We start from the raw sequence: 23,705 nt of genomic DNA, 5'->3' as shown, positions 1-23,705 counted from the left end.
CAGAACATCGATAATAAGAATGGTAGGAGTAGTCTCATCGAAACAAACCGATATGCGTGTCATTTACGGAGAATGCCAGCAAAATGAAGTGAGAGCTGGAGATTTATACACGCAAACATTTTTACTGCGAGTTTACAGTTTACGCCGACGTTAATCTCATTGTCAATCTACAACCTCGTCTCTTTAAGATCTGATTGTCCATCGGTTTTCCGTTAAGTTTTCCTTGTCGACGACACGAAAAGGTTGTCGAGTCGCAAAACCGGATCGAACATGACGAAATGTTATTCGAGGGGTGCATCGATCGCGAGAGGGTGGAAAAACAATCGGAACGACGCGACGGTTTAGAACGGTCTCGAAGTGGATCGTGAACCAGCTTGAAGTTAGACGGCTGGACAATATCAAAGAACGGGAATTTAATAAAGCCGAACACTCGGACGTTGCGTGGGACGTGGCTGAAAGAAATGGACGTGGAGCGTGTCCAGCATGCATAGAACCCAAGCCATTCCTCTCTCCTTTTCTTCGGTTCTTCGTCTCCTCCTCGTTTTTTTCTCACCCCGGCACTGGTTCACTAACCGACACCTTCTCTCTTCTATTTTCTGCGACTCCGACCTCCTCTTCCCGATCCTTTCCACCTTTCCAGCTCAAGAGATTGCTTCTCTCTCCTGGTCGGTTCGCAACGGGTACACACCGGTGAAACGATTGTAAATTGAACGCAGCTGGCCTGGATTTCCATATTATCTGGACGCTTGAATCTTCGCGATTTGCGAGAACGCAATCCTAGAGCTTATGGACACGCTCTCGACAAGTGTTTACACTGATGTTGAATCTCATTTTAGAGGCTGTCGCGCCATTTCTAAAGATCCAGGACACATAAATGAAGAAGACTCTCGTTTGTTATCCCGTCAACGACTCTGAGAGCTTTATTGCGCCCTGGTCACGGTGCATTATACAGGTGTGCCGACTTCCCTCAGAAAACTGTGATAGATGGGTAGTAATTCTCTGATGGCCGCTAGAGTTCGCTAGTGTCCCAGGTACGGCGGTATGTAATGGGGATTGGTGGTACAATCGCAGGGATTGCGGGCGCGCTGCTGAATACACATACGGTGCGTTCCGTTTCACGCATTAGGCGCACGGATCGCATTCAATGTGATGCGCGCATTGATATCGTTCCGTTTCATTAATGCGCATGATGCGCGCTTGAAAACGGAACACTTTTCCATGCATTTGTTGCGAATCAAACAGCAAAAATGCTGGTTACATGGGTGACAAAACGCTATCTGCATTAACGTTATTTTTGTTAAATAAAAGCATTGAAAAAGAAGAATTGAACAATTGTAGTGATTTGAGTGATACTATATTTTTGTAAATTTTGATTTGGGATTAATTTATTTATAATTACATGTTATGTGTAAAAAATATATTGATTGTATATATTTTATACCTCGAGTAGCCGTCACAGCACTTTCCTTGTCAAGCAACAAGGTCAATTCTTCGTTGCTTTCTTCACAAATTGTGCTTTGTTTCACAATGTGCTTTACTTGCATCTACTTTTTTGAAATGTACCGCTAATGCATCGACTACCACGCATCAAACGTTTCACTTCTGAACTGTGGTAGCTGATGCACGGTTGATGCGCGAGAAGTGGTGGGAATTTGGGGAATTCTGTGCGCTCTGATGCGTGCATTGAATGAAACGGAACGGTTCTCTATGCAGTCTATTCGCATGATGCGTGAATCGGAACGCACCCATAATCTCATTCGCACACGTACGGTACCTACGAGCCATACGCCATCTTGCGGCGGCCAGAGAATTACTACCCATCTATCACAAAACGTCAACGTTACAGAGATGCTAAGTCGGCACACCTGTATAATGCACCGTGGCCCCAGTGCTTCGATTGTGCCCAAATTTTCTCGCGCATGCGCGGCGATTTCAGCCTCAGTAACGTAAGCTTCCCGATAAAATGGGGTTCCTTAAGATTCTGATAAATGAATGTATAACAAGTGTATTTGTGTATATTTTGCAACTCGTAGGACACGTCCTGGAGTCTTTTTGTCCGGTAAAATTATTTCGGTACATTCCCGCTAATATAACTGCCTCAGGGCTCTGGCCGCTCTGCCACCCAATAGTAGATACGTTACTGTTTTCTCGCGCCTGCGCAAGAAAATTTGGGCACAATCGAAGCGTGGCCCTGGTCTAGCAAAGCGGTTGGACATGTTGAAAGGAACGAATGTGTCTTGTACTATGTTTATTTTTTAAAAAATATATGACCACTCTGTTTACACGAAACAGTCGTAAGTACATTCGTATAAAATCGAAGACTAGAAACATAGTACAGAAACTCGATGCATCTGCTCATGTCTGTAGATGTACTGCATTCTTGTTCGATCTCGACGGGTTTCTATTATTCTAATTTTATGGTATAGGCTCTGCAGGGTTTGTTTGATTTATATTAAATATCCTACACTTGTGATTAGAAAGAGGGAGGCTTTTATTTACACGTTACAAACAATTTTATCACATAGACGTCTATCTAAATCGAGTATTAACAAACCATTAACTTCTCTCTGGTTCAGACTCTGTTCTTTTCAATTTTTATCAATGTCTCTGTTAACGTGACAATCGATCTCGTGCAATTACGATACTTATGTATGTATTTCCGGCGCAAACAGCGTTAACACAATCGGTAATTTAATGTCTTTAGAACTCGGGATTATCAGGACGAATTGAACAACTTTCTCCAGTTCTCAATTATCTTTTCGACTATCTATAAAAACAATTTCTTAAAAATCTGATTAATATGAGAAAAGAAGAGTTGGCATGTGTATGTGTATGTATATGTATACATATATATAGATAATAAACTCTTTTTTTATGATGTCCAGTCTAACGCAAGTGTATTCTCGTAAAAAAATCTTCCCGCAATGGGAATGCTTTATGTCTCTTAAAGTAATTTCAATTTATAAGTACGTATTGCTCCATTACGTTGCCTCGAATTTGATTTCACACGAACGTGTGATTTCTTCCTTGAATGTTGTATTATCACAGAAGATGTACTGCACAGTATTACGTAGCACATGTAGACGCGTACGAGGCATCCGACGTGCACGAAACAGGTACTTCGCATACATATTCATAATCGTTACAATTGGTCGTCATTACTTTATTACTAATCTATGATAATTTTTTCTTTTAAATCACAGAAAAAATAAGTTTATCATTGGGTAGGCATTAATCCCTACTTATCCGTAGTCTTTTTGTCAACGCTAAGGCCCTCGTGGTCAAATAACAAGTAAGTGAATTCTCGAAACTTGGTTAACTTCATCGTATTAAAAGGTCCAATGTTCCGTGCCCGTGAAAAACTTTCCAATAATTTTTTACTACGCAAACTCATCCCCGAACAAAATACGTGATGCAATTAACCAAGTTTCCCGCATTATTAATCGTAAGCTTTGCAAAAACAAATAACCATAAATGTTATAAAAAGTATTCGTAAGTATTTTATATACATACTTAAATGTAGATCAATACTTTAGCACAACGCTCGGATTTACTTACTCGCGACGGCCGAGTTTCGAAGGCTACTCGCTATCCGTGGCGCCCAGTGTCTCCAGTCTGAGAAAATCGAGGGCAATCAAGTACCCCCTCTCTGATGACCAGTCCAGTCTATGGCACGGGCCAGTGATGCCAGAATGAGCTCCAAACGGAGCTCATGTACTCTCCTCCTTACCCCCTTCCACTATTCGCTCGGCCACTGACCGCTATAATAAGGGGTTTTTACTCATGGAATATAATATAACGCACATGTCGCATTTCAAAATCGATTTTCTCGAGAACGGGTTCGCGTTGGTGGCTAAAACCAATTGCATAGTTCATGAGGGTGCGTAAGCTATATCCACACAAAAACTCGTTGCAATCCGGCGTTCTCGATACACGAGGTCTCCTGGTTAGTGGGGGACGTTGGACGCTGGAATGGGATAGTGGAAGGGGAAAGGAGGAGAATATGTGAGCTCCGTTTGGAGCTCAACTGGCGACACTGGTGGCGCCGAGGAGAACTAGGGCCGCTAAGGGGAGCGAGACGCGCGACCGGGTCGCGAGTAAGTAAATCCAAGCGCTGCTCTAGCACACTAGTTTTCACAGTCCCTACGATTCAAATAAAATTTTAAATAGGTCAGTGTTCGAATGTTATTGTCTGTAGTTACATTCTCCTGGCTCGAGCATCGTCCTCGCATGTACAAACTGGCACTGTTGTGTCTGTGCACTCCGATGGACACTTTTCTCCCATGTCAATGTCGTAAATGGTCGTTTTCGGTGGTGGTCGTTCGTATTTACATATTACCGAATACATGTCTCCGCCTAAACGAAGCGCCAGCCACTGATTCTTAATAACTGCTAGCTTCAAACATTCGCAAGTCAGGTTTGCGTAAAGATTGGTATGAAGTGTTCTGCCCATTCCCTCGATTACAATAAGATCAACGTTATGTTTAACCATCGCTAGGCACAGATCTAGATTCAGGCGGCTATTGAGTATTAAATAATTTATCGTCATTAATATCGGAATTTTATGAACATTAAATCTTTTTCAGAGGGTCTCCCCATTTTGACGGTTTCAAAGAAACTAAACTCCTTTTCTCTTGCATTTTCTTCGAATGTAGCGAGTGTTATAGGCAAATTCGTAAAATTTTATTGATTTTGATTTTACAGTTTGTCTCGAAATACAGTAAAGTCCCAATGTAAGTCAATTCTCGGTTCTGTGTTGTGACATAGATCGGGGCCGGATACTATTTTTTTGTGGCCGCGTCGACGCGCCGAACGTAGAGAAGGACAGCGAAGCTCGAGATGCTTCGGTCGCCGAAAAGTGTAAACATAACTAATCCAATAACAAAACTTCTTTATTTTTCATTATATTTTTATGGGACTGACCAACATATTCATGGTATTTTTCTAATGAAGATGGTACCTAATACGATAAAATTTCAATTATATTTACTTGTGTAATGAACGATGGAAGGTTTCGATGCAAACAAGAACAGCGTATGGGAAAGAAAGAGACGCGGAGAGTCGCGACGCGCCGACACAGTTCTAAGAATTTCCCATACGCTGTTCTAGTTCTTTCTTGAAATTATGTCATATTTGGTATAATCTTCATTCGAAAAATGCTACGAATATGTTGGTCAAAGAGTCCCATAAAAAATAATGAAAAATAAAGAAGTTTTGTACCCGACCTGGTATCGGATTACGCGGCATATTAAACAGGCCCCCTCGCGGGGTATGCCCCCCAGTGGAAGGGGTAGGCAAACTGTCTTACAATTAGAATGGTCACCTTCGTTGGACTTAGAATGGGACTTTACTGTAATGTCTTTCGAATTGATTTCCATAGTATAGTAAATACTAAATATATCCGAAACCAATCATGCAGGAAGACCCTGTAATACTTACCTCAAATCAAGACAAGGCCCTGCCTGGGCCGTTTCCATGGGGATCAATCGGTTCTCTTTCAGAGCGTGTCTAATCACTTTACATATTTTTGCTGCATCTCGCAACGTCACAACCAGTTCTGGATATGTTACATCGTTCAACGCTGGCATTGAATTAGCGCACAATATAACCTGAAGCAATTTCAATTGTATACATTTGTCACAGCATCGCATCGGGTCGATAAATATCACCTGTTATCACTTACTTTTGTATTACGTTTTAACAAGTCCCGCGCAAATGGTAAAATTCCTAACACTATGTCAACTCCGCTGTTATCAACAAAAATGGCTGCGCATTTATGAGGCGGCCCTTCTTGTAATCTTTCTATCCAATCGTCCAGATCGTCTCGCAACCAAGGCCTACCTATGTTTAAACAACTGAATTATCAATCTTAATATGACCAGCTGAATATTTTATTAAATATTGACCGCGTGAATACCTGGTATTTTTGCTTCGGCCTCAGCGAAACCAAAATCTGTTGTTTCCATCAAAGTAGCAACAGCTTTTGCACCCCAATCAAACATATTACCGCTCAGGACGCCTAATATTAAAGCTTTTATCATTTCCGCTCCCTCTAATGTATCCAGAACAGCTAACCGTTCTTTCAAATGCTTCAAAGCTTCTTCGTTTTCTTTCTTCTTTTGCTGTATATTTGAAATATTTCCATTGGGTAATTAGGTACGATATTTGACACGATTTGATAGCAAGTTTCAACTTTGAAGTAACTTACATGCAAATAGGGATCAGGGAAGTCGAATTCCTTCATACAATGTTCAATAGTATCCAACAATACTCTTACAGTGAGCGTTCCATATGCACTGCAATATAATTAAAGTTAGTATTGTATTGTAAAACATTACATTACAAAATATTACATTGTAATTAACACCCAAAGCTTACAATGGTTGCGAGTGTAGATAATGCAGTCTATTAACATATTTCTCCTTAAGTTTTGTTGCTCTATCTTTCGCAGTCGGGCTATGAGGTTGACTGTGAATAGCTCTTGCCACAAATTTGTCCACTGATTCCTCAAAGCACTGGAGCCAGTAATCTCTGCAACCATTAATTTGTACAGGATATGACATGGGATATGGATGGATGGATGAATGAATGGATGGGGATAGATGGAAGGACGGGTGATATAAGGATTGTAAACCAAGTTCAATTTCTTGGCCGCGAGGCCGAAATAAATAAATACTACTACTTTCTAATAAAATCTTATGATTTACCTGGCTTCTTTGTCTTCTGCGAGATCCGTTGTGTCAGGATTGTAAGTTGCAGGATCTTTTAAAAATGGACAAAACGTGACAGCATTTTCTGCTTGATCGATCTCCAATTGATCAACCGTGATGCCAAGATTGGTCAATACCGAATCCTTGAATCCTGAAGAACCTGCATAATTTTCTAACCAGCTATGTTCATCCGACTGTTCAGCGCCGTATAAAAATGCCCCGATCGCACCCAGATAGCCCTCGTGGCGCAAAAAAAGTGGTTTTACTTTTCCCTAAATTGGAAATAACAATATCAATTATCAGACCATGTACCGATTGTATTAAGTTATTGAAAAAGAAAAGACAAGTCACTAGGAGTGTGCGGGTACCCGAGCCTCGGGTCAAGTCGGACAATGATCGGGTCGGGTCGAATCGGAATCCCAAAAGTTTGCAATATTCGGGTACCCGAAGTTAAAGTTGGGGCAAGTCTGCGATCAAATCAGCGTTTAGTACAAATCGAAATATTATTACAACCGATGATTGGGCATCTTAACCCTTAGCACTCCAACCTAGTGATTCATATAGTACACCAACAACCCCAACACTACATTAGTAAGCAAAACAGTCGTGTCGCCGTAGCAGCGACAGTGGTTTTAAACTTCATATTTCAAATATCGCATTATCAGCGAAAAATGAGTGCAAAGGGTCAATATACACAGAGTTATTAATCGTTACTTTAATCACAGACTTGCCCCAACTTTAACTTTGAGTATCCGAATATTGCAAACTTTCGGGACCTCGACTCGACCCGACCTGACCCGACTGCCATTTCGGGTACCCAAAATCACGGGTACCGAACTTTATAAACTTTCGGGATCCCGACCCGAACCCGAAATTTCGGGTACCCGCACACCCCTACAAGTCACTTACATTCGACCAGTATTTGATGGAATATGAAATAGTATGCATCGATAGAGGGTGATTACGCAGAAAGTAGCCTCCAAAGTAAATCTTGTCCATTTTATGCACAGTTGCATACAAACTAGCTATTTGTCCGATATCATTGCTTATCGTGAATAAAAGACTTCTGACAAGATCTGCTTCAGAAAATTTCAATCGTCCTGAAAGGTAATAAAAAAACAAATTATTCTTTAATTTATTAATCTTTCTTATTTCATGATCTGTGACCATTCTCAGTTTCTTACCATCGTTATTGCAAGATGTTGCTTTGCCAAATGAAGACGCAATAAGCTCCCCAGACAAACCTTGAGAAGAATAATCACCTCCGTAAATATCTTTCACTAACATATCAACGTTACGATGATCTCCTCGTTCTGCAAGTTGCAGCAATTCATCAAAGCCCTAGCAGGGTATTTTTAAAATCACTGTTTAAATGTGTACATTTGTCTCAGTGATGTTTGTGTAAGTGCAAAATTTCAGATATACATAACATCTTTCATAGTAGAAGGAACAACATAAGCAATATTGCATGGATAGTATACAAAAACATTGATGTACAGTGTACAGGGTGTTTCGCTTATCTAAAAACGGAAATATCTCGTGACGCACCAAAGTTACGATAAAAAATTTATTTACAAAAATTGTTTGGCACGAAGGGAATAATCATATAGCGTAATTTCTTTCAGGACTCTCTTTGTCATAAGCACGATAGCATTTTTCGAGACGAATTTCAACAACATATCACATTATGTTATTTACTGTTACAAAATATTAGAAATTATTTTATAAATTTGTAACTTCTTCAATAGGCATTGGTAGTATCTGGTTACCGGCTTAATAGCTAATAGCTAATGCTAGACGCCGTAACCGAAGATCGACCTTCTTGTCGTTTGTTTTGAAGAGTTGCCTTATTTGTCTCGAGTCTCATTTATTTTAGTTGAGAAAGTGCAATAGTAGAGACTGTAATAATTTCGTTGAGTTCTGTTTGGTGCTTTCGAAGTTATTTAATCTCAGAACATGGCCTTAACAGTTCAGGAGAAAGCCAAATTAGTTTGTCTGCATGGCGATGGATATTTATCCTACATAGAAGTGGCTCAGAAATTTCACGGATGACATCCTTCTCGATGAAAGCCAATAGTGCTAACGATGCAAACAATTGTTAATTTATTCAAACAAACAGGTAGTATAAAACATAGAAACACCGACTCTCTCTCTCTCTATCTCTCTCTCTAGTATTGCACTTTCTCAGCAAATTTTTTTTGTATTGGATATGGGAATAAGTTTCCGCTCCTTTTTGTTGAAAAGAAGCGTATAAACAATTCCCATAGCGTGAAAACGTTTTCCAACAGTAGATCGACCGACGTTTAATTCAATTGACAGTTCTGCAAGTGTTTGACGTGGATTTCCATGAAGTAATGCTGGGAAATCTGTATCTTCGAATTTTTTGGCACACCATCGCAATCTTTGCCCTCACGTCGAAATCTTGTATTTGGTGGAGCATCGCGTCCCCGTAAATATATAATAAATATATAAGACCTTTCTTTAAAACAAAATAATGCAACATGACTTCCCGCAAATGCTGCTTACTTGCAACAAAAGTCGACATTCTTCACGCGAAAAATTGACGGCTGTTCACGCTCGAAACAATTGCCACTAACTGCGTTTTGAAGCTTAGACATAGACCTTTCAAAAGCATGTACTACGTTCCATCAAATACGCGATCGGTACTTAAGTACAACGACATCTCCAAAAGGGTGGAAACTTATTCCCATACCTAATAACTTCAGTGTGTCACGAGATACTATTTCTGTTTACAGATAAACGAAACAGCCTGTATACTAAACTGTAGGTTGGTAAAGCAATGTGGTGAATAAATATTTATATTTCTCACAATGTGAGACATAAAAAATTCATAAGCATTCTACATACTGAAACACTGATGCAAATACCTTTCTCTTAGTGAGTAACGAACCTAGACCCCAAAAAGTGCCTCCTCCGGTAGCTGTGCCACCAACCCTTTCGAATACTTTATCAGACTCCACCTAAGAAAATTGAATACAAACGTTAGAATTTTGTAGAAAGGGATTCTTTGTAAGCGTTTCAGCATGTTCATACTCACTTTCATAATACTGACACCACTTCCAATATTAACTAACATATATGGAAATATGTTAGGATCAGCCTTTTGAAATTTATATTCAGGAGATCCATGCCTTTCGAATTCGAATGCTTCGCACGGTATGTTTTTCAGCAAAAAATTGCTGCCTTTGATCAGACATGTTATTTCATCTTCCTTATCGACACTAGAGGAACACGTTAATTACTTTTATCTATTAATTAACATTCATTACAAGTTGATAAAACTGACGTTATAACAAAGTAGCTTACATCAAGCCTAATTTTTCTTGCAACAAAGGAGTATATTTATATGCTCCTCCGCCAGTTACTTTAATACTTTTCCCATGAAATCTCTCGACGTTAACTAAATTTTCTTTTACAAAGTCTAAACAGTTCTCGATATGTTGGGTTTCAAACTTAACAAAATGGAGTCTGTTTCCTTCGTATACTTTGTACGCTCGTTCTCCAGTATTCCCTAAACCCACATCCTCGTAAAGTGCTTTACGATAGCTCACTGTTGAATAATAAGCTATTTTCGTCAGTGATAAGCCTATAATTGAACAAAATACATTGGATAACACTTAGAAACATAAAGAAATTATGTGTATACAGAGCAACACAGTGCAGATTTGATTTCTAACGAGAATTTGCAAGTCCTTCTATCGAAGGATTCAAATTGGCACAAATGAGTTAATGTTATAACGTAGACGTATACAATATACCAGTAGTATAAATACACTATAATGTACAGTGTGCAACAAAGTACGTACCGATGTCAATAGCGAATTTTTGAGCATTTTTCAAATTTGCAAATACCTCAACTGTAGCTGGCAATTTTATAGGCTTAGGGTGATGACGATTCCCTTCGTTTTCTGCCATTTCCATCTTAAATCAATTCCTTTTCGACACACTATCGCTAATTGTGTTCGACGCTTTCACAGTCTGGCTAGCAATATAAGAACTAAATACATCACGACGAACAACAGTTTTATCAGTAATCAAACATCCTGCCGTCGGTATCGCACACATACGTCAGAAGAAATCTTTTCTTTGAGAGCACACATCACATATATACATGAATTTAAACACTTGTTCCCTGGAAACTTACGGTGTTGATTTAAAAATGGCTATTAACATATGTTGACGGAGGCGCCATTCGTTGTGTGCGGCGCCAAAAGTCAACGATTACAAACTGCTTTCATCTAACTAACAAAGTGTAAGGACTAAATGATAAGTATCTAATCTTTTTGAAAATTTGTAGAACCTCGTGATGTTTAGAACTTTAGCAATATCGATATATTTACTTCTAATATACAAGGTGATTATGAAATCACAAAATTTTGAAAACCGCATAAATATCTAGGCGCAAAATATCTTTTACACGAAACAACTTAGCCGTTTTTTAGAGAGATGTAATTTCGTACACTTGTTAAATGCTATCATGTCTCAATATTGACAAAACATTAATCTTCCAACATTAGTAGGTTCCGAGATATAGGACCTCAAAAATCGCTAAATTTGTCACTGACTGACTGACTGACAGATCATCAAAACCTTTTGGGTACTTCCCATAATTTTTCACATAACACCTTTTATGGCCATTGACTTAAAAAGTAACGGCCAGGTTTGAATAATTTAGCCCTCCATGTAACTCTTTAAAAATTAAATAGCGTTCTTTTAAACTAATTTTTACAAACGCTTTTTCCAGTATTGCAAGAGGTATTTCTAAGCTAACGAACTTGGCCGTATTTTGTTTGATCTCACAACTTTTTACGGCCATATGAACTTGGCTCCTGTTTACGGAATGTTTTTGTTGGGATATATAAATAACACAATAAAATTACCGAAGTGTTTTAAATCACACATTGATTTATTGTATAAGAATACAAAACATGATGCACAGCATCAAATTATTATATGAACGCTACTAGAATGAAATACATATACGTTGGTATAGAGTATAGCCTATGTATATTGATAGTCTTTAATGCTAATTTAAACAAATACGCATCATTCTTAAAATTATTTAATCTTCCCTTAAAACCACGACAACATTTAAACTAGAGTGCCGCACAATATATAAGTTGTAGTATATATGTACAATTGAAAGCAATAATATATGTACATCTTTCAAAACATTCTACTTTAATTTTTACTAACATATGTACAAAATATCGTCGAGCGTAAAATAAGTTGTACTTCATTGTATGCAAAAGCGTTTAAATTTAATGAAAAAAAAAATTAGTAACAAATACTATATCTTCTCTTAACAAAAATATGTATTACTGTGTGTATTCATGGTATATATTAATTTTTTCAGGTAGTTAGAAAAAAATTCATATGTATTAGAGTGCAGTCATACCGACACACGAATACTTTGCCCCCTACAATGTTTAATATGTATATATCTATGCCATATTCATACAAAGAACATTTATGAATATATTAATTACCGTTTATTAGAACATTAGTCTGATTCAGTAAAGTTTCATAGATAAAGTTTTCTTCTCGTAAGCAGTGGTTGTAGAAATTTCGATAGAATTACAAAAATGACGCGACATATACATATATCAATTTTGAATGGCTTCAAATTACTCCATTCTTTTTTCTTTTTATTTTTGGTATGATTTTTCTTACACGCAGACCCTGTACATCAAAATTATTTAAAAAATCTTAAACCGTTGTTTAAGAAGACTTCGTATTTTTTTCTTTCGACGCCTGAGAGGCGAGCTTAAATTTCGAATTCTGCAGCAAATTGTACGAACCATACTTACAAAATATGCGAGATACGAAAGGTACATAAAATGCTCTGAAGAATTGATGTGATCTGAAAAATATAATATGATAAATATAATATAAAAAATGCGATTTCTCATCAATAAACTGTGCTCTAAACTCTGAAGGATAAAGTTTACATTTCGATAGAATTACCTCGCAGAATCGAGAAATTTGGAAGATTTTATTACAGTAAAATTGCCACTCAAGCGATCATAATTCGGTTCCAAAACTGTCTCGAATCCAACATCCGAGTCCACTATAAAATGGCACTTCTCTAAATTAAACTAAAATAGACAAAGGAATATAATTATTTCAGCTGAATCTTTGAATATTTTCCGAACATAATATCTGCAGATATTTACATAACGTGACGGTTCTTCTCTGTTCATATCGTTAAAGTTGGGTTGAATTACGTTAGTTGCATTTTCATGATCTAGAAAGGGTTGTGGTAATTGTCCTCTAAATTCGGACCTCAAAAATTGAAGTCTCCAACTAAAAGTAATATTGCTTTTTAGTAAAGATAATTAGTTTAAAGTTCAAGTCGAACATGCATGCTGAACCATTGCTTACTTGTTCGATGGGAAAAAGAAGCTACTGGGAAACCGATGCCATTCCTTGCCAATGCAAAAATTGATATTCATGTCTTTTGAAATGTCTCCTTCCGACCCAAATTTGTTACTTTCGATCATTATTTCCATTGGCGCGTAATAGCCCTTGTATATAGCTAATGATCTTGATATCCCAAGGATGCCACATATTAAAATAGTAAGGAGAGTAATATGGATGGTGTATTGTAAGTAATGATAAGCGATATGCAAGGTGGTGAGCTTGGTCCTTATAAAAAAGTACAATTTTTGAACAACATCCACAGCTACTGCCCCAGCCAAACAAATCATCGGATATACAGGGAATAAGAATCGTTCCTCCTGAAAGCAAACTTAAATTATGGTAAAACATACACATATTACTGTAGCTCTTTTTAGTATGCGAATACTACATTTAAGTCACCTTATGAGGTTGAAAAAAGAAGACCAAAAACCAACAGTATAAAGGTGCCAGGGAATACCAATACGACAAACACTGTCTGTCCCTTGGACGTGCCGGTACAAGCAACCATACTAAAAGCTATAAAACTTTGTTAAAATATTATAATAAATACCGAGAGTCTTTTATTCTTAGAAATTTGATCGATATTACCAATCCAAACGGAGCCCAAAGTGCACCAATGAAAATGAAATTGAAATTTAAAAATCCATTGTATATGTAATAACTGAGAGGTTCCGTCCCGTAAAGATTCGGTCCGTGGTTAGTAAAAACATTGTACATCACGATATTTAATGGTGCTATTACTAATTTTCCATAATACATTGAATCAATCCATACCATCGGTACCAATATAACAACACCAGATATAATAACCCACTTTAAAAATTTACTCCACTCTTGTTTACAAATTAACATTTCCAGAGCGATTGGAATCCTGCAAGAGATAGTACGCATGTACTTAACTACATATGTTATGTTTCGTATTCATAAGTAATATATCAGGGTGGAAATAAAGTTCTTGCGGTTTTTAACTATTAAATTCAAATGCACATATCTCAGCTCAAACAAAACTTTATCAATCAAAATAAAGACCATTGCAATCAATGCACTTTTGCCAACGAGAAACAAGTTTTGTTATTCTGGTTGAATAAAATTCTGGAGTCCTCGAGGCGACAAACTCGTTGAATGCCGTTTCAGCATCTCTCTGGGATTTGAAGCATTTATCACGCAAGAAGTAGTCGAGGTGCTTAAAAAAGTGGTAATCTCGGATGAATCGTAACGTGCGATGAAAAAAGGATTCTTTACGACAATCGGTGACAATCATCGGCTCAGCGGCTAGACCACGACGAAGCTCCACAAACACTTGCCAAAGCCACAGTTTCACCAAAAGAAGGTCATGGTGACAGTTTGGTGGTCTGTGGCCAGTTTGATTCATCACAGCTTCCTGAATCCTGGTGAAACCATTACAGCTGAAAAGTACTGCCACCAAATCGACGAAATGCACGAAAAACTTCAACGTTTGCATCCGGCACTGGTCAAGAGAAACGGTCCTATCCTTCTCCACGACAACGCCCGGCCGACGAGAAATGCTTCAAATCCCAGAAAGATGGTGAAACGGCATTCAACGAGTTTGTCGCCTCCAGGACTCCAGAATTTTATTCAACCGGAATAACCAAAATTGTTTCTCGTTGGTAAAATTGCATTGATTGCGATGGTCTTTATTTTGATTGATAAAGTTTTGTTTGAGCTGAGATATGCGCATTTGAATTGAATAGTTAAAAACCGCAAGGATTTTCTTTCCAACCTAATACATCTATATGTGTAAATAATACCCAAGTAATGCTGCAAATGGCCATCCCAATAACGCAGATATAGCAGTGGCAAAAATCGCTAATTCGTATTGACGACCATACCAAGCTGCTGTAGCGACGGTACTTAAATACCTATGTAGAAAAACAAGGAGAACTATAGAAGTAATTGACATTTCGTTTTGCTTAAACATTATCTCGTATACGTACATTGAAAAAGAAGACGGTAAGAATGCAGCGCTCGCAATGTACATTCCAGAACTCACGATAAGAAAGAATAATGTTAATCTTCCTATATGAATTCCGAATTCTCTGCATACATTTCTGGAAAAACGAAATTCAATTTGTTAATTGAATTGACGTTTCTGTTAATCTTTTTATAAATTGCGCTATAAAAGAAAACCTACTTATAAAAGTATACTTCGGACAATGCGCAACCTACGCATAGTAGGCATCTTACAAAATAGAAGACTAACACAGGATTTGGCTCCAGCAAATAATGATACACTTTTGCTGGTACCATATGAATTAACAAGTACACGTAAGATCTTAACGCATATTGTGGGCTGTACTCCCATGTTTGTTGGCCAGTTCCATAAAGCAAGTAGTGGCTCTACAATAAAGCAATAAAGTACAACGGATTAAATGATATACAATGATAAAATAAATACATTTATTAAAACAAAGAAAATACGATACAAGATTACATACAGCTTGTCAAATCTAGCTGTGCGGTTGACCAAAACTTAGGAATGCGCAGACAAAAACAAAGACCGCACTCGACGAGAGAACAATGTAACATATGAATGGTAAGGTAGACACTTTGTGAAAAGTGCGTACAACTGTTTATATGTTTGTGTGAATACACTTGTGTCACTTTACTTTTTAACTGAACTGTCGCCACGTGCATCGTTTGACAGGTGACGATCAGTTCTCTATCGTTGCGAAGTTCCGCCTATTTACCATTGCACAGCGGGGTCATTTCCCCTTGCGGGGGACATTCAGCCACACAACTAAATTTGACAAGCTGTATTTACATTGTCAACATAAAAGACATATTTGTGTTTATCAGTAAATAAATATATTATTAGAAATAATATGATAGCTCTCTCTCTCTCTCTCTCTCTCTCTCTGTCTCTCTCTCTCTCTCTCTTAAGAATACAAATTACTACTTACTGGTTCCCAATAATTATAAGTTTCATCGCAATCGGTTATGTGACTCCATATAGCAGAGCAAAATCTGACGGATAAAAGTAATTTGAACGCTGTATCTGCACCGGGATAAATCAGGCCTATATTAGACGATTCTTCTGGTCTGAAACATATATCTTTAATTTCCTTCTAGATTTATTGTTTACCTTATTCATGTACATGCATTGGACTGTCACATCTATTTTTAATTAAATGAAACTGTTTGAAATTTACAGGAAATACAAATGAAGAAAAATATGTGAAATACGTAAATATTACTCCGTATACGAAATATCTGTAATTCATTTAAAAAAATACACGTAACGTTAAACAAACAGAAGAGGTTAACCGGCAAGCAGCATACTTGAGTTTACTTGAAACAATATATTAAACGAAATATATCTAATTCGTTGTTTATTATCAGAATGTTTAAGATATTATATCTACTTTGAGAATCTTCTGCCATTGAGCTTTCTTAATTCTTTCTTTGAAATAAAAAGCTGACGTTGACGTTGATTCGGCGCCATGGCAGAAATTGTTTGACCAGATGGTCCAGATCACGGTGTATTCAGGTGTATTATAGACAGTGATAGTGATGGTATATTCGTGGGCCGTGGGCCCAGTGTTGCTAGATGGTACGGGAAAACTCGCGCATGCGCGGCGAATCCAGGAACGTATCTGCGTTCTACAGTCCGTAGCTTGTGGGGCAAGTTTTCTTTAGAGCGGTCTTAAACTTTTGTCCGTTACTGTATATATACAATTAGAATATATTTATATATTACATGTACATACACATCAAATTTTAATATAACATACGCATGTTAAACGTTATGTTTGAAAATCGAGAAGAAAAGATTGTGCGAAGCTATGCGGGGCAACCAAGGTGCCCGATTTCGTACTTCAGTGACGCTGGAATCGTCGCGCATGCGCGAGTTTTCCCGTACCATCTAGCAACACTGCGTGGGCCGTTCCCCTGAGTCGCTGGTTTCCCCTTCCCTGACGTACCGTCGTATCCGTGTCGACCGCGCATGCCCGTGTTGGTGCCTGCTCGATTGCACGCGCGCTACACACACCTGCGTACCTCTACTCTCTACTCTGTCCGTGTGACCGGTGTGACTACCTGCTCGACTGATCGACGCTGACGCGTTCCTTCGGTTTTCACTGGTTTTCACGTTACCGCTCGTTGGGGTACCCTCGACTCCAACGTTTCGTACGACGTTTTTCTCAATTTTCTCGAAAACCGTTAGTTTTAAGAGGAAAAATGATACGACATAAACGACGCAGGATATGGAGATCTACAGGTTTTGTTCAACACATTTTTCGATTCGATAAACAGTTTAGAAGATATTCGAGAAAAACTATTTGACAATTTACCATTAGCATTTTCTCAATTTTCTCGAAAACCGTTTGTTTTACGAGAAAAAGTGATATGACATAAAAGATGCAGAATGTACAGATCTACAGGTTTCGCCTAACACATTGTTCGATAAATAGTTTCGATGATCTTCGAGAAAATCGACTTTACAAGCAATAAAATCATTATTTCAATTTCGTCCGACGTTTTCCTCGATTTTCTCGAAAACCGTTTGCGTTACGAGGAAAAATGATACGACATAAAAGACGCGGAATGTGAAGATCTACAGGTTTTGTTGAACACATTTTTCGATGTGATAAATAGTCCCGTATATAGAGACAAATAAAAAAAATAGTGTCCCTCTACGATCGATGCAAACGAACCTCCCCGATGCTTTTGCGTCGATAGAGGATTTACTGTATATAGGACATAGGATATGCATAGGACGCTCTGTTCCAAGATAACCGAGTAATTATCTGGTGCCCATAAGTCACGTCACAAAATAATTCGAAATTATGAATAACGATATAAACTATAAACTATGCTCATCGACCCACGGTACTTACTATTGTATTGATTTAAAATGTGTAAATATGCATTGATTTTCTATATTAAACATCAAGTTTAAATTTCAACAACAAATTGGTATATTCAGCAAAAGCTGTGGGTAGTTCTAAAAACTATATTTCATGCTTCAAGACTATTTAAATCTTACACTTCGAGCTTTTTTACTTTTGTCCACTGGATCGAACAAACGAAAAAATCGAGAAACCCAACTTTTATCAATCGGAAATCGTTGAAAACACACAATGATTAACAAATGAAACTTTCATTTATTGATCAAATTTTCGAGAAAAATTCCATTATAGCTTATTTAAAATTTATCATACTGTACAAAATTAATTATTATGTCAATGTGTAAATAACTAGTATTGTTTTATACTTCGTGAAACAGATGATATTCTAAATGATACTTTACATTTATAAAGCTAAATGTACTTCTCTTAGATAAAGCATAAAATTAGTGATTAAAGTTTAATAACAAAATAGAAAGTGATACAATTTAATAATGCTGACGATCTGCATTAGCATAGACCGCGAATAAAGTTGCATTTTGCGCCCTTAACATCAAAAGCGTGTTATATTATGCATGCTCTGGACCATCTTTCTGCTGACTTTGTAGTTTCATTTCTATGACGTCTGCTGTTGCGTCTCTAACTTTACTTTTGTCAAGGCCCAACTGTTGTATTTTTTCCATTTGTTCTGTAACGTAAGCCACTCGTCTATTGAAATAATCTTTGGCATCGGCAACACTTTTCTGTGCAAAATATCCAGTTCCAATGTCAACTAATACATTATTTGTGTCAGCTAGTTTCCCAGTGACATACATTGATCCGGTTAATGGTACAAGAATTTCATTGCCTGCAAAATAGATCATTCGAACAAATTACGTTAAATAAATAAACTGCACATGTCATAACCTTAATGGTTAGGTACCCGGAATTTGACAGAACGGTTATACTATACGTTAAATATGTTATAACTAACAAAGTCTTACCTTTATGCGCAGGTTTAATCTTATCAAGACAGGATCCAGACTCCTGAAATTTACTTTGAGCGATTTTTAACGTTTGCAACGAGTCTTGAAAGACTCCGAGCTCTTGATCGAGTCGCTGTTTCAAAATCGTAAGTTGTTGGAGGTTCAAAGTTGTCAGATCGAGTTGTTGTAAATGTGGCGATTCCGACATCGAGATTTCCGACATTTTGTATGGCTTTTTGTAAAATTACTAAATTATTTTACTCGAAATACTCTTTGAACATGCACGGTTCGACAGCTACAACCAAAAACGGTCAACACTGAGCCGACTGAGAGCCATAGAGTATTTGACAAGAGACGCTGTGACGTTTTTCCAGAACGAATTTCCAGTGCGCATGCGTGCAGAAATGCGCGCCATTTTACAATTAGACGCGTCGACATGGAGCCTATCTATGCAAGATGATTGAAGATGATTTATCACGCTGTGATCGTGATTTTTTAATCTAGATTGAATTTGCTCACTGTCATCCTAATTCTTCATCTAAATGGAATTAGCTCTTTTTTTAAATACATCAATTAGCTTGCATAAAAATATCAGCATTTAACGTAAATTTAAAATTATGTTACGTTTTCTGTATACTTATACTTCATTTAATAATAAAAATATAACAAATATTCAATTTTCTTTTCCGTACCTTATTATTTCAGTAAAAAAGAAATAAATTAATTCTTCCTCCCGATTTTGAAATCGTAATTATTAAAATTAAATATTAAAAAAACTAGATGATTTGAATTTTCATGGTCAAGGACTTGCATTAAATTCGCTTCCGAGCCTACCAGTTATTGCATAATTTGTGTGTGTAAGTGATAAAATGATCAAACTTAACAAACAAGTTATTTTTATTGTAATAAATTTGTTCCAACTCTCTGTTGTATAAACTATTGTATAAACATTATATTTTAATACAGAAACGTAGAAATTATATGTTATTTAATCGATTATTAACCATTATAAAAATAGTGATGAAATACATGGGTGCTATGCAACCAGACCTGTTAATCAATGACTCAGCAAACAAGGTTTGTTGAGTAACATGTTTTTCACATTTGTTCGTATCAGTGGTGAAACAGTCTTAAATTAGTATGCACTAATGCAATTTTATGTTCATCACAAGCTTGTATTACAGCTTCATCGTTTGTAGAACCCGATGGACTAGCAATGTATTTTACACCGCTCTGCAAATAAAAATGATTGAATATTGGCGTATATGAAAAGAAATAAATTATGCAAGAAATACTGATATACCAATCTAGCTCGATCCACGTTGTCTCTAAATGGGAAGAAGGCGTCGCTGCTTAAAGCAACGTTATTTGATGTTTTGATCCATTCCAATCGATCGTTCTCAGAAAGTTTTTCCGGTACTTTTTCGTACATAGCTGCCCAAGCGGATTCTTCCATGTCCTTTCCAATAGATCCATTCACATAATTGTCAATAGCATTTGAAATCTCTGCTCTTTTTACACCCTTCTTAAACTTCATGCCAGTTACTTTAGGATGCTGACGTAGCCACCTGCAAGATGTACAATTGTTAAATTCGAGATTGAATTCAATAAAACACTCGGAATACGAAAATACAGTGAAATCCCAATCTAAGCCGATTCTCTCGGTTTTGTGCTGTGACATAGATCGGGACTTTACTGTAACTAGGAGCGTTTAAATGATATACCAATTATCAGCCTTATCGCCAGCAAGCCTTGTGCAATGAATCCTTGATTGTTGTCCTGCACCAATTCCTATCACTTGCCCATCTTTAGCGTAACATACTGAATTACTTTGCGTATATTTTACAGCAATAGTAGCTACAATCAAATCTCTCATAGCAGATTCAGGTACAGCAGCCAAATTTTTAGTTACGACATTGGCGAACGTTTCCTTATTAATGACAATATCATTACGCTTTTGCTCCATAGTCAGACCGAACAAAACTTTCTGTTCCATTGGAGATGGCACGTAGGTGGGATCGATCTGAAGAATGCAATAATTGCCATTTTTCTTCTTCTTTAAAATTTGCAATGCGCTCTCTGAATAACCTGGTGCAATAATTCCATCGGAAACCTCTCTGAAATGTTACGTATATTCATGTAACTATAAATATAGTTCAATTTCTGTGTGGAAGAGATATTAGTTGATTGTAAAAGTTGCATGTTTAATGCAACCTTTTGCAATCATCCAATACAATAATACATCTTATATTACCTAGATATAATCTTAGCTGTGACTTCGTCACAGGGATCAGACAATGCTACGAAATCACCAAAGCTAGACATTCTATCGGCTCCTCTTGCACGAGCGTAAGCACTTGCTAAGGGTGTTAGCTGATTTAATAAATCATCCACTTGACATAATTTTGCTTGTACAGCATCTAATGGTACACCGACTGCTGCACCGGCAGGACTAACATGTTTGAAAGAGGTGGCAGCTGGTAAATTCAGAGCTGCTTTCAATTCCTTTACCAACTGATAACCGTTTAACGCATCGCAGAGATTAATGAAACCTGGAGAACCATTCACTACGGTTAGAGGTAACTTGTTCAAAGTAGTATAAATTTGTGCCGGTTTCTGGTGCGGATTCATTCCGTATCGTAACGTCAGCTGAGAAACACCAGCGCTGTACTGTTTACGGAAATAATCTGAGATAGCGTTGTCATACTCTGCCGTGTGGGTGAATGCTTTGAGAGCTAACACTTGTCTGAAATTAGTAAACATAATATTAGAATTATTTTCGGGAATGAACATATACGTTTACTTTATTACGATATTCTCTGTATACCTAGTTTTCAGAGAAGTATCTTTGTCGGCTGACGCTTCCATTTCTTCTTTGACCTTCTCGTAATCGTTAGGATCACAGACAACGGTTACTCTATCGTGGTTTTTAGCTGCAGCTCTTAATAAAGTTACTCCGCCGATATCAATATTTTCTACTGCGTCTTCAATCGTAACATCGGCTTTCGAAACAGTGTTTACGAATGGATACAAATTGCATACTACTAGTTTGATGAGCTGATAATTTTGCTTCTGAAGATCTTCTTGGTCGGACTTCGAAAGTCTAGCTAATATACCTAGAACACAATAGAACGTGTTACGTTGTATAATTAGTTGCGATGCAAAGAGATAAATTATTATTCGCAATTTACCTGCATGTACAGCGGGATGAAGGGTTTTTACTCTACCATTGAGCATCTCAGGTGCTCCGGTAATAGCGGAAACATCTGTTACAGGAATACTAGCATCCTTCAAAAACTTTGCGGTACCGCCTGATGCGACTAAGGTCAAACCTAATTCATGCAGTTTCTTGGCGAATGGTAAAATGCCTGTTTTATCCGACACACTTAAGAGCACTGCGAATGTAATGGTCAGAATAACATAAATTAATTATATATATTGTCAGGCTTATAATTGATGGAACACACTTTAAATCAGAATAACTTTTTCATAAATGGACCGAACGACTTCAGCTTTCCTGCCAAGCTAGATGAATTAGTTTACTAGATGATAATGTAATGAAAATGTTTGAAAAATTGCGTTTAGTCCGAATTATGAAAGAAATCGTAGACGTCGCTTTCTCAACATTTTTATTTGGGTCTGCAACGAAAATTTGAAAAATTTATTAATTGATTTACGAGTTGTAAGTACTAAAGATGGTAAAAAATAAAGTTTCTTTACAATTTTCAGCCTATTCTTTCACCATTTTTAATCGTTTATAACTTGTAAACCAATTTCGATGAAATTTTCAGCATGTGTAAGTATAACTTATACAAATCTGTATAGAAAACACATTTTTAAAATTTCCTTACAAACCCAAATAAAGAAGTTGTTTCTTCAACTACTTCACGATTTTATTAACTATTTTTTCATAATTTATAACATAAATAGAATATTATGAACATCATTTTCGTATTGAAAGTATGCTGGTTCATGCGCTTATAATAATAATATATTTAAAAATTTTTTTCGTAATTTATAACATAGAATATTGTGAACATCATTTTCGTTTTGAAAATATTCTGGCAATGTTAAAAACACGTATATTTAAATAGAAAATCTCCACGAGTTCGAATAGGCTAATACGCACATATTATAACGAGTTTAAATCTTTGTTTCTCATTACTTTATATGATTATTAGAATTATAGCTCACCTAAATTTCCTGCAGACATTGTGCAACTTTAAAGGAGTACTAAGTTCTGTAAATTAAAGTTAATTTCAATAGTACTATAAGGAGCTGCGCCGGTCGTCACGTTCTCGGTTCGAAGCCGCCACAAAAGAGCTCCAATTCCAACAAGTGTTCAACCCTGAACTGTAATATGTATAAATACACATGTACTCCCATTATAGTCGCACACTAACACACGCGAATAACTATTTATCAGCGATCAGCACGTGTTTTTTATACACGTAATGAGATTCAAAATATATATACATACATAGTATTTACATATAACGTATAACTTGCGGGGGTCTGAGAGGTTAAAAGTTATCATTTCGAAAATAGATAAAACTTTGTAAACAATACGACACAAACATATTATGGAAAGTTAAACTTTAGAATTCTTCGCTAATATGTTTTACGTATATAGTAGGAATAAACTATCCATTTATAGAAATAATTATCCATTATATCAATAATATTATTAATATATATTTATTATAAATATGTATGATATT

General features: G+C 36.9%; 4 protein-coding genes across 9 annotated transcripts; all 4 read right to left on the bottom strand.

Moving 5' to 3' along the window:
• Window positions 1-2,470: 2,470 nt before the first annotated feature.
• Window positions 2,471-10,909, bottom strand: LOC143218471 (4'-phosphopantetheine phosphatase). Of its 3 annotated transcripts, none has more exons than XM_076443667.1 (13): window positions 10,538-10,908; window positions 10,038-10,317; window positions 9,769-9,952; window positions 9,622-9,691; window positions 7,895-8,023; window positions 7,620-7,810; window positions 6,708-6,982; window positions 6,379-6,531; window positions 6,209-6,296; window positions 5,918-6,122; window positions 5,684-5,841; window positions 5,440-5,609; window positions 2,471-4,520 (listed from the first exon to the last, which is right to left on the bottom strand). In XM_076443667.1, the coding sequence occupies exons 1-13, from the start codon at window positions 10,650-10,652 to the stop codon at window positions 4,199-4,201; spliced, it is 2,340 nt and encodes a 779-aa protein (XP_076299782.1). In that variant the 5' UTR covers window positions 10,653-10,908; the 3' UTR covers window positions 2,471-4,198. The 3 variants fall into 3 exon arrangements, with proteins under 3 accessions (XP_076299782.1, XP_076299781.1, XP_076299780.1); XM_076443666.1 differs by having other exon boundaries at window positions 7,895-8,051; window positions 9,599-9,691; window positions 10,538-10,907; XM_076443665.1 differs by having other exon boundaries at window positions 7,620-8,051; window positions 9,599-9,691; window positions 10,538-10,909.
• A 707-nt stretch (window positions 10,910-11,616) lies between these two features.
• Alg9 (alpha-1,2-mannosyltransferase Alg9) lies at window positions 11,617-17,032 on the bottom strand. Of its 4 annotated transcripts, none has more exons than XM_076443668.1 (11): window positions 16,538-17,032; window positions 16,076-16,214; window positions 15,307-15,512; window positions 15,110-15,223; window positions 14,924-15,034; window positions 13,743-14,025; window positions 13,554-13,670; window positions 13,116-13,471; window positions 12,908-13,037; window positions 12,699-12,829; window positions 11,617-12,594 (listed from the first exon to the last, which is right to left on the bottom strand). In XM_076443668.1, exons 1-11 carry the CDS (start codon window positions 16,615-16,617, stop codon window positions 12,453-12,455), a joined length of 1,809 nt encoding a protein of 602 aa, XP_076299783.1. In that variant the 5' UTR covers window positions 16,618-17,032; the 3' UTR covers window positions 11,617-12,452. The 4 variants fall into 4 exon arrangements, with proteins under 4 accessions (XP_076299783.1, XP_076299784.1, XP_076299785.1 ...); XM_076443669.1 differs by having other exon boundaries at window positions 16,076-16,227; window positions 16,538-16,703; XM_076443670.1 differs by having other exon boundaries at window positions 16,076-16,170; window positions 16,258-16,659.
• Window positions 17,033-18,257: 1,225 nt separating this feature from the next.
• Window positions 18,258-19,332, bottom strand: LOC143218478 (prefoldin subunit 5-like). Its single transcript, XM_076443682.1, has 2 exons — window positions 19,003-19,332; window positions 18,258-18,866 (listed from the first exon to the last, which is right to left on the bottom strand). Exons 1-2 carry the CDS (start codon window positions 19,205-19,207, stop codon window positions 18,589-18,591), a joined length of 483 nt encoding a protein of 160 aa, XP_076299797.1. The 5' UTR covers window positions 19,208-19,332; the 3' UTR covers window positions 18,258-18,588.
• A 531-nt stretch (window positions 19,333-19,863) lies between these two features.
• Window positions 19,864-23,347, bottom strand: LOC143218474 (bifunctional purine biosynthesis protein ATIC). Its single transcript, XM_076443672.1, has 7 exons — window positions 23,179-23,347; window positions 22,176-22,379; window positions 21,812-22,100; window positions 21,239-21,730; window positions 20,709-21,101; window positions 20,288-20,552; window positions 19,864-20,217 (listed from the first exon to the last, which is right to left on the bottom strand). The coding sequence occupies exons 1-7, from the start codon at window positions 23,195-23,197 to the stop codon at window positions 20,098-20,100; spliced, it is 1,782 nt and encodes a 593-aa protein (XP_076299787.1). The 5' UTR covers window positions 23,198-23,347; the 3' UTR covers window positions 19,864-20,097.
• Window positions 23,348-23,705: the final 358 nt, after the last annotated feature.

The sequence above is a fragment of the Lasioglossum baleicum genome, chromosome 19 (genome assembly GCF_051020765.1).
Source record: "Lasioglossum baleicum chromosome 19, iyLasBale1, whole genome shotgun sequence".
Classification (NCBI taxonomy): Eukaryota; Metazoa; Arthropoda; class Insecta; order Hymenoptera; family Halictidae; genus Lasioglossum; species Lasioglossum baleicum.
Note: the sequence above shows the minus strand (reverse complement) of the source record. Positions and strands in the feature narration are given on the sequence as shown.

Coding starts and splice junctions, on each gene's coding strand:
- LOC143218474 (XM_076443672.1), bottom strand. Junction 21,102..21,238: donor ACAGCTAAGATTATATCTAG/GTAATATAAGAT, acceptor GTAACATTTCAG/AGAGGTTTCCGATGGAATTA. Junction 20,553..20,708: donor GGCGATAAGGCTGATAATTG/GTATATCATTTA, acceptor TACATCTTGCAG/GTGGCTACGTCAGCATCCTA.
- Alg9 (XM_076443668.1), bottom strand. CDS start 16,617: ATGGCGCCGAATCAACGTCAACGTCAGCTTTTTATTTCAAAGAAAGAA. Junction 16,215..16,537: donor AATGGCAGAAGATTCTCAAA/GTAGATATAATA, acceptor TATATGTTTCAG/ACCAGAAGAATCGTCTAATA. Junction 13,472..13,553: donor TCTTTTTTCAACCTCATAAG/GTGACTTAAATG, acceptor GTTTGCTTTCAG/GAGGAACGATTCTTATTCCC.
- LOC143218471 (XM_076443665.1), bottom strand. CDS start 10,652: ATGGAAATGGCAGAAAACGAAGGGAATCGTCATCACCCTAAGCCTATA. Junction 5,842..5,917: donor GGCCGAAGCAAAAATACCAG/GTATTCACGCGG, acceptor GTTTAAACATAG/GTAGGCCTTGGTTGCGAGAC. Junction 5,610..5,683: donor TGTTAAAACGTAATACAAAA/GTAAGTGATAAC, acceptor AAATTGCTTCAG/GTTATATTGTGCGCTAATTC.
- LOC143218478 (XM_076443682.1), bottom strand. CDS start 19,207: ATGTCGGAAATCTCGATGTCGGAATCGCCACATTTACAACAACTCGAT. Junction 18,867..19,002: donor GATTAAACCTGCGCATAAAG/GTAAGACTTTGT, acceptor TCTATTTTGCAG/GCAATGAAATTCTTGTACCA.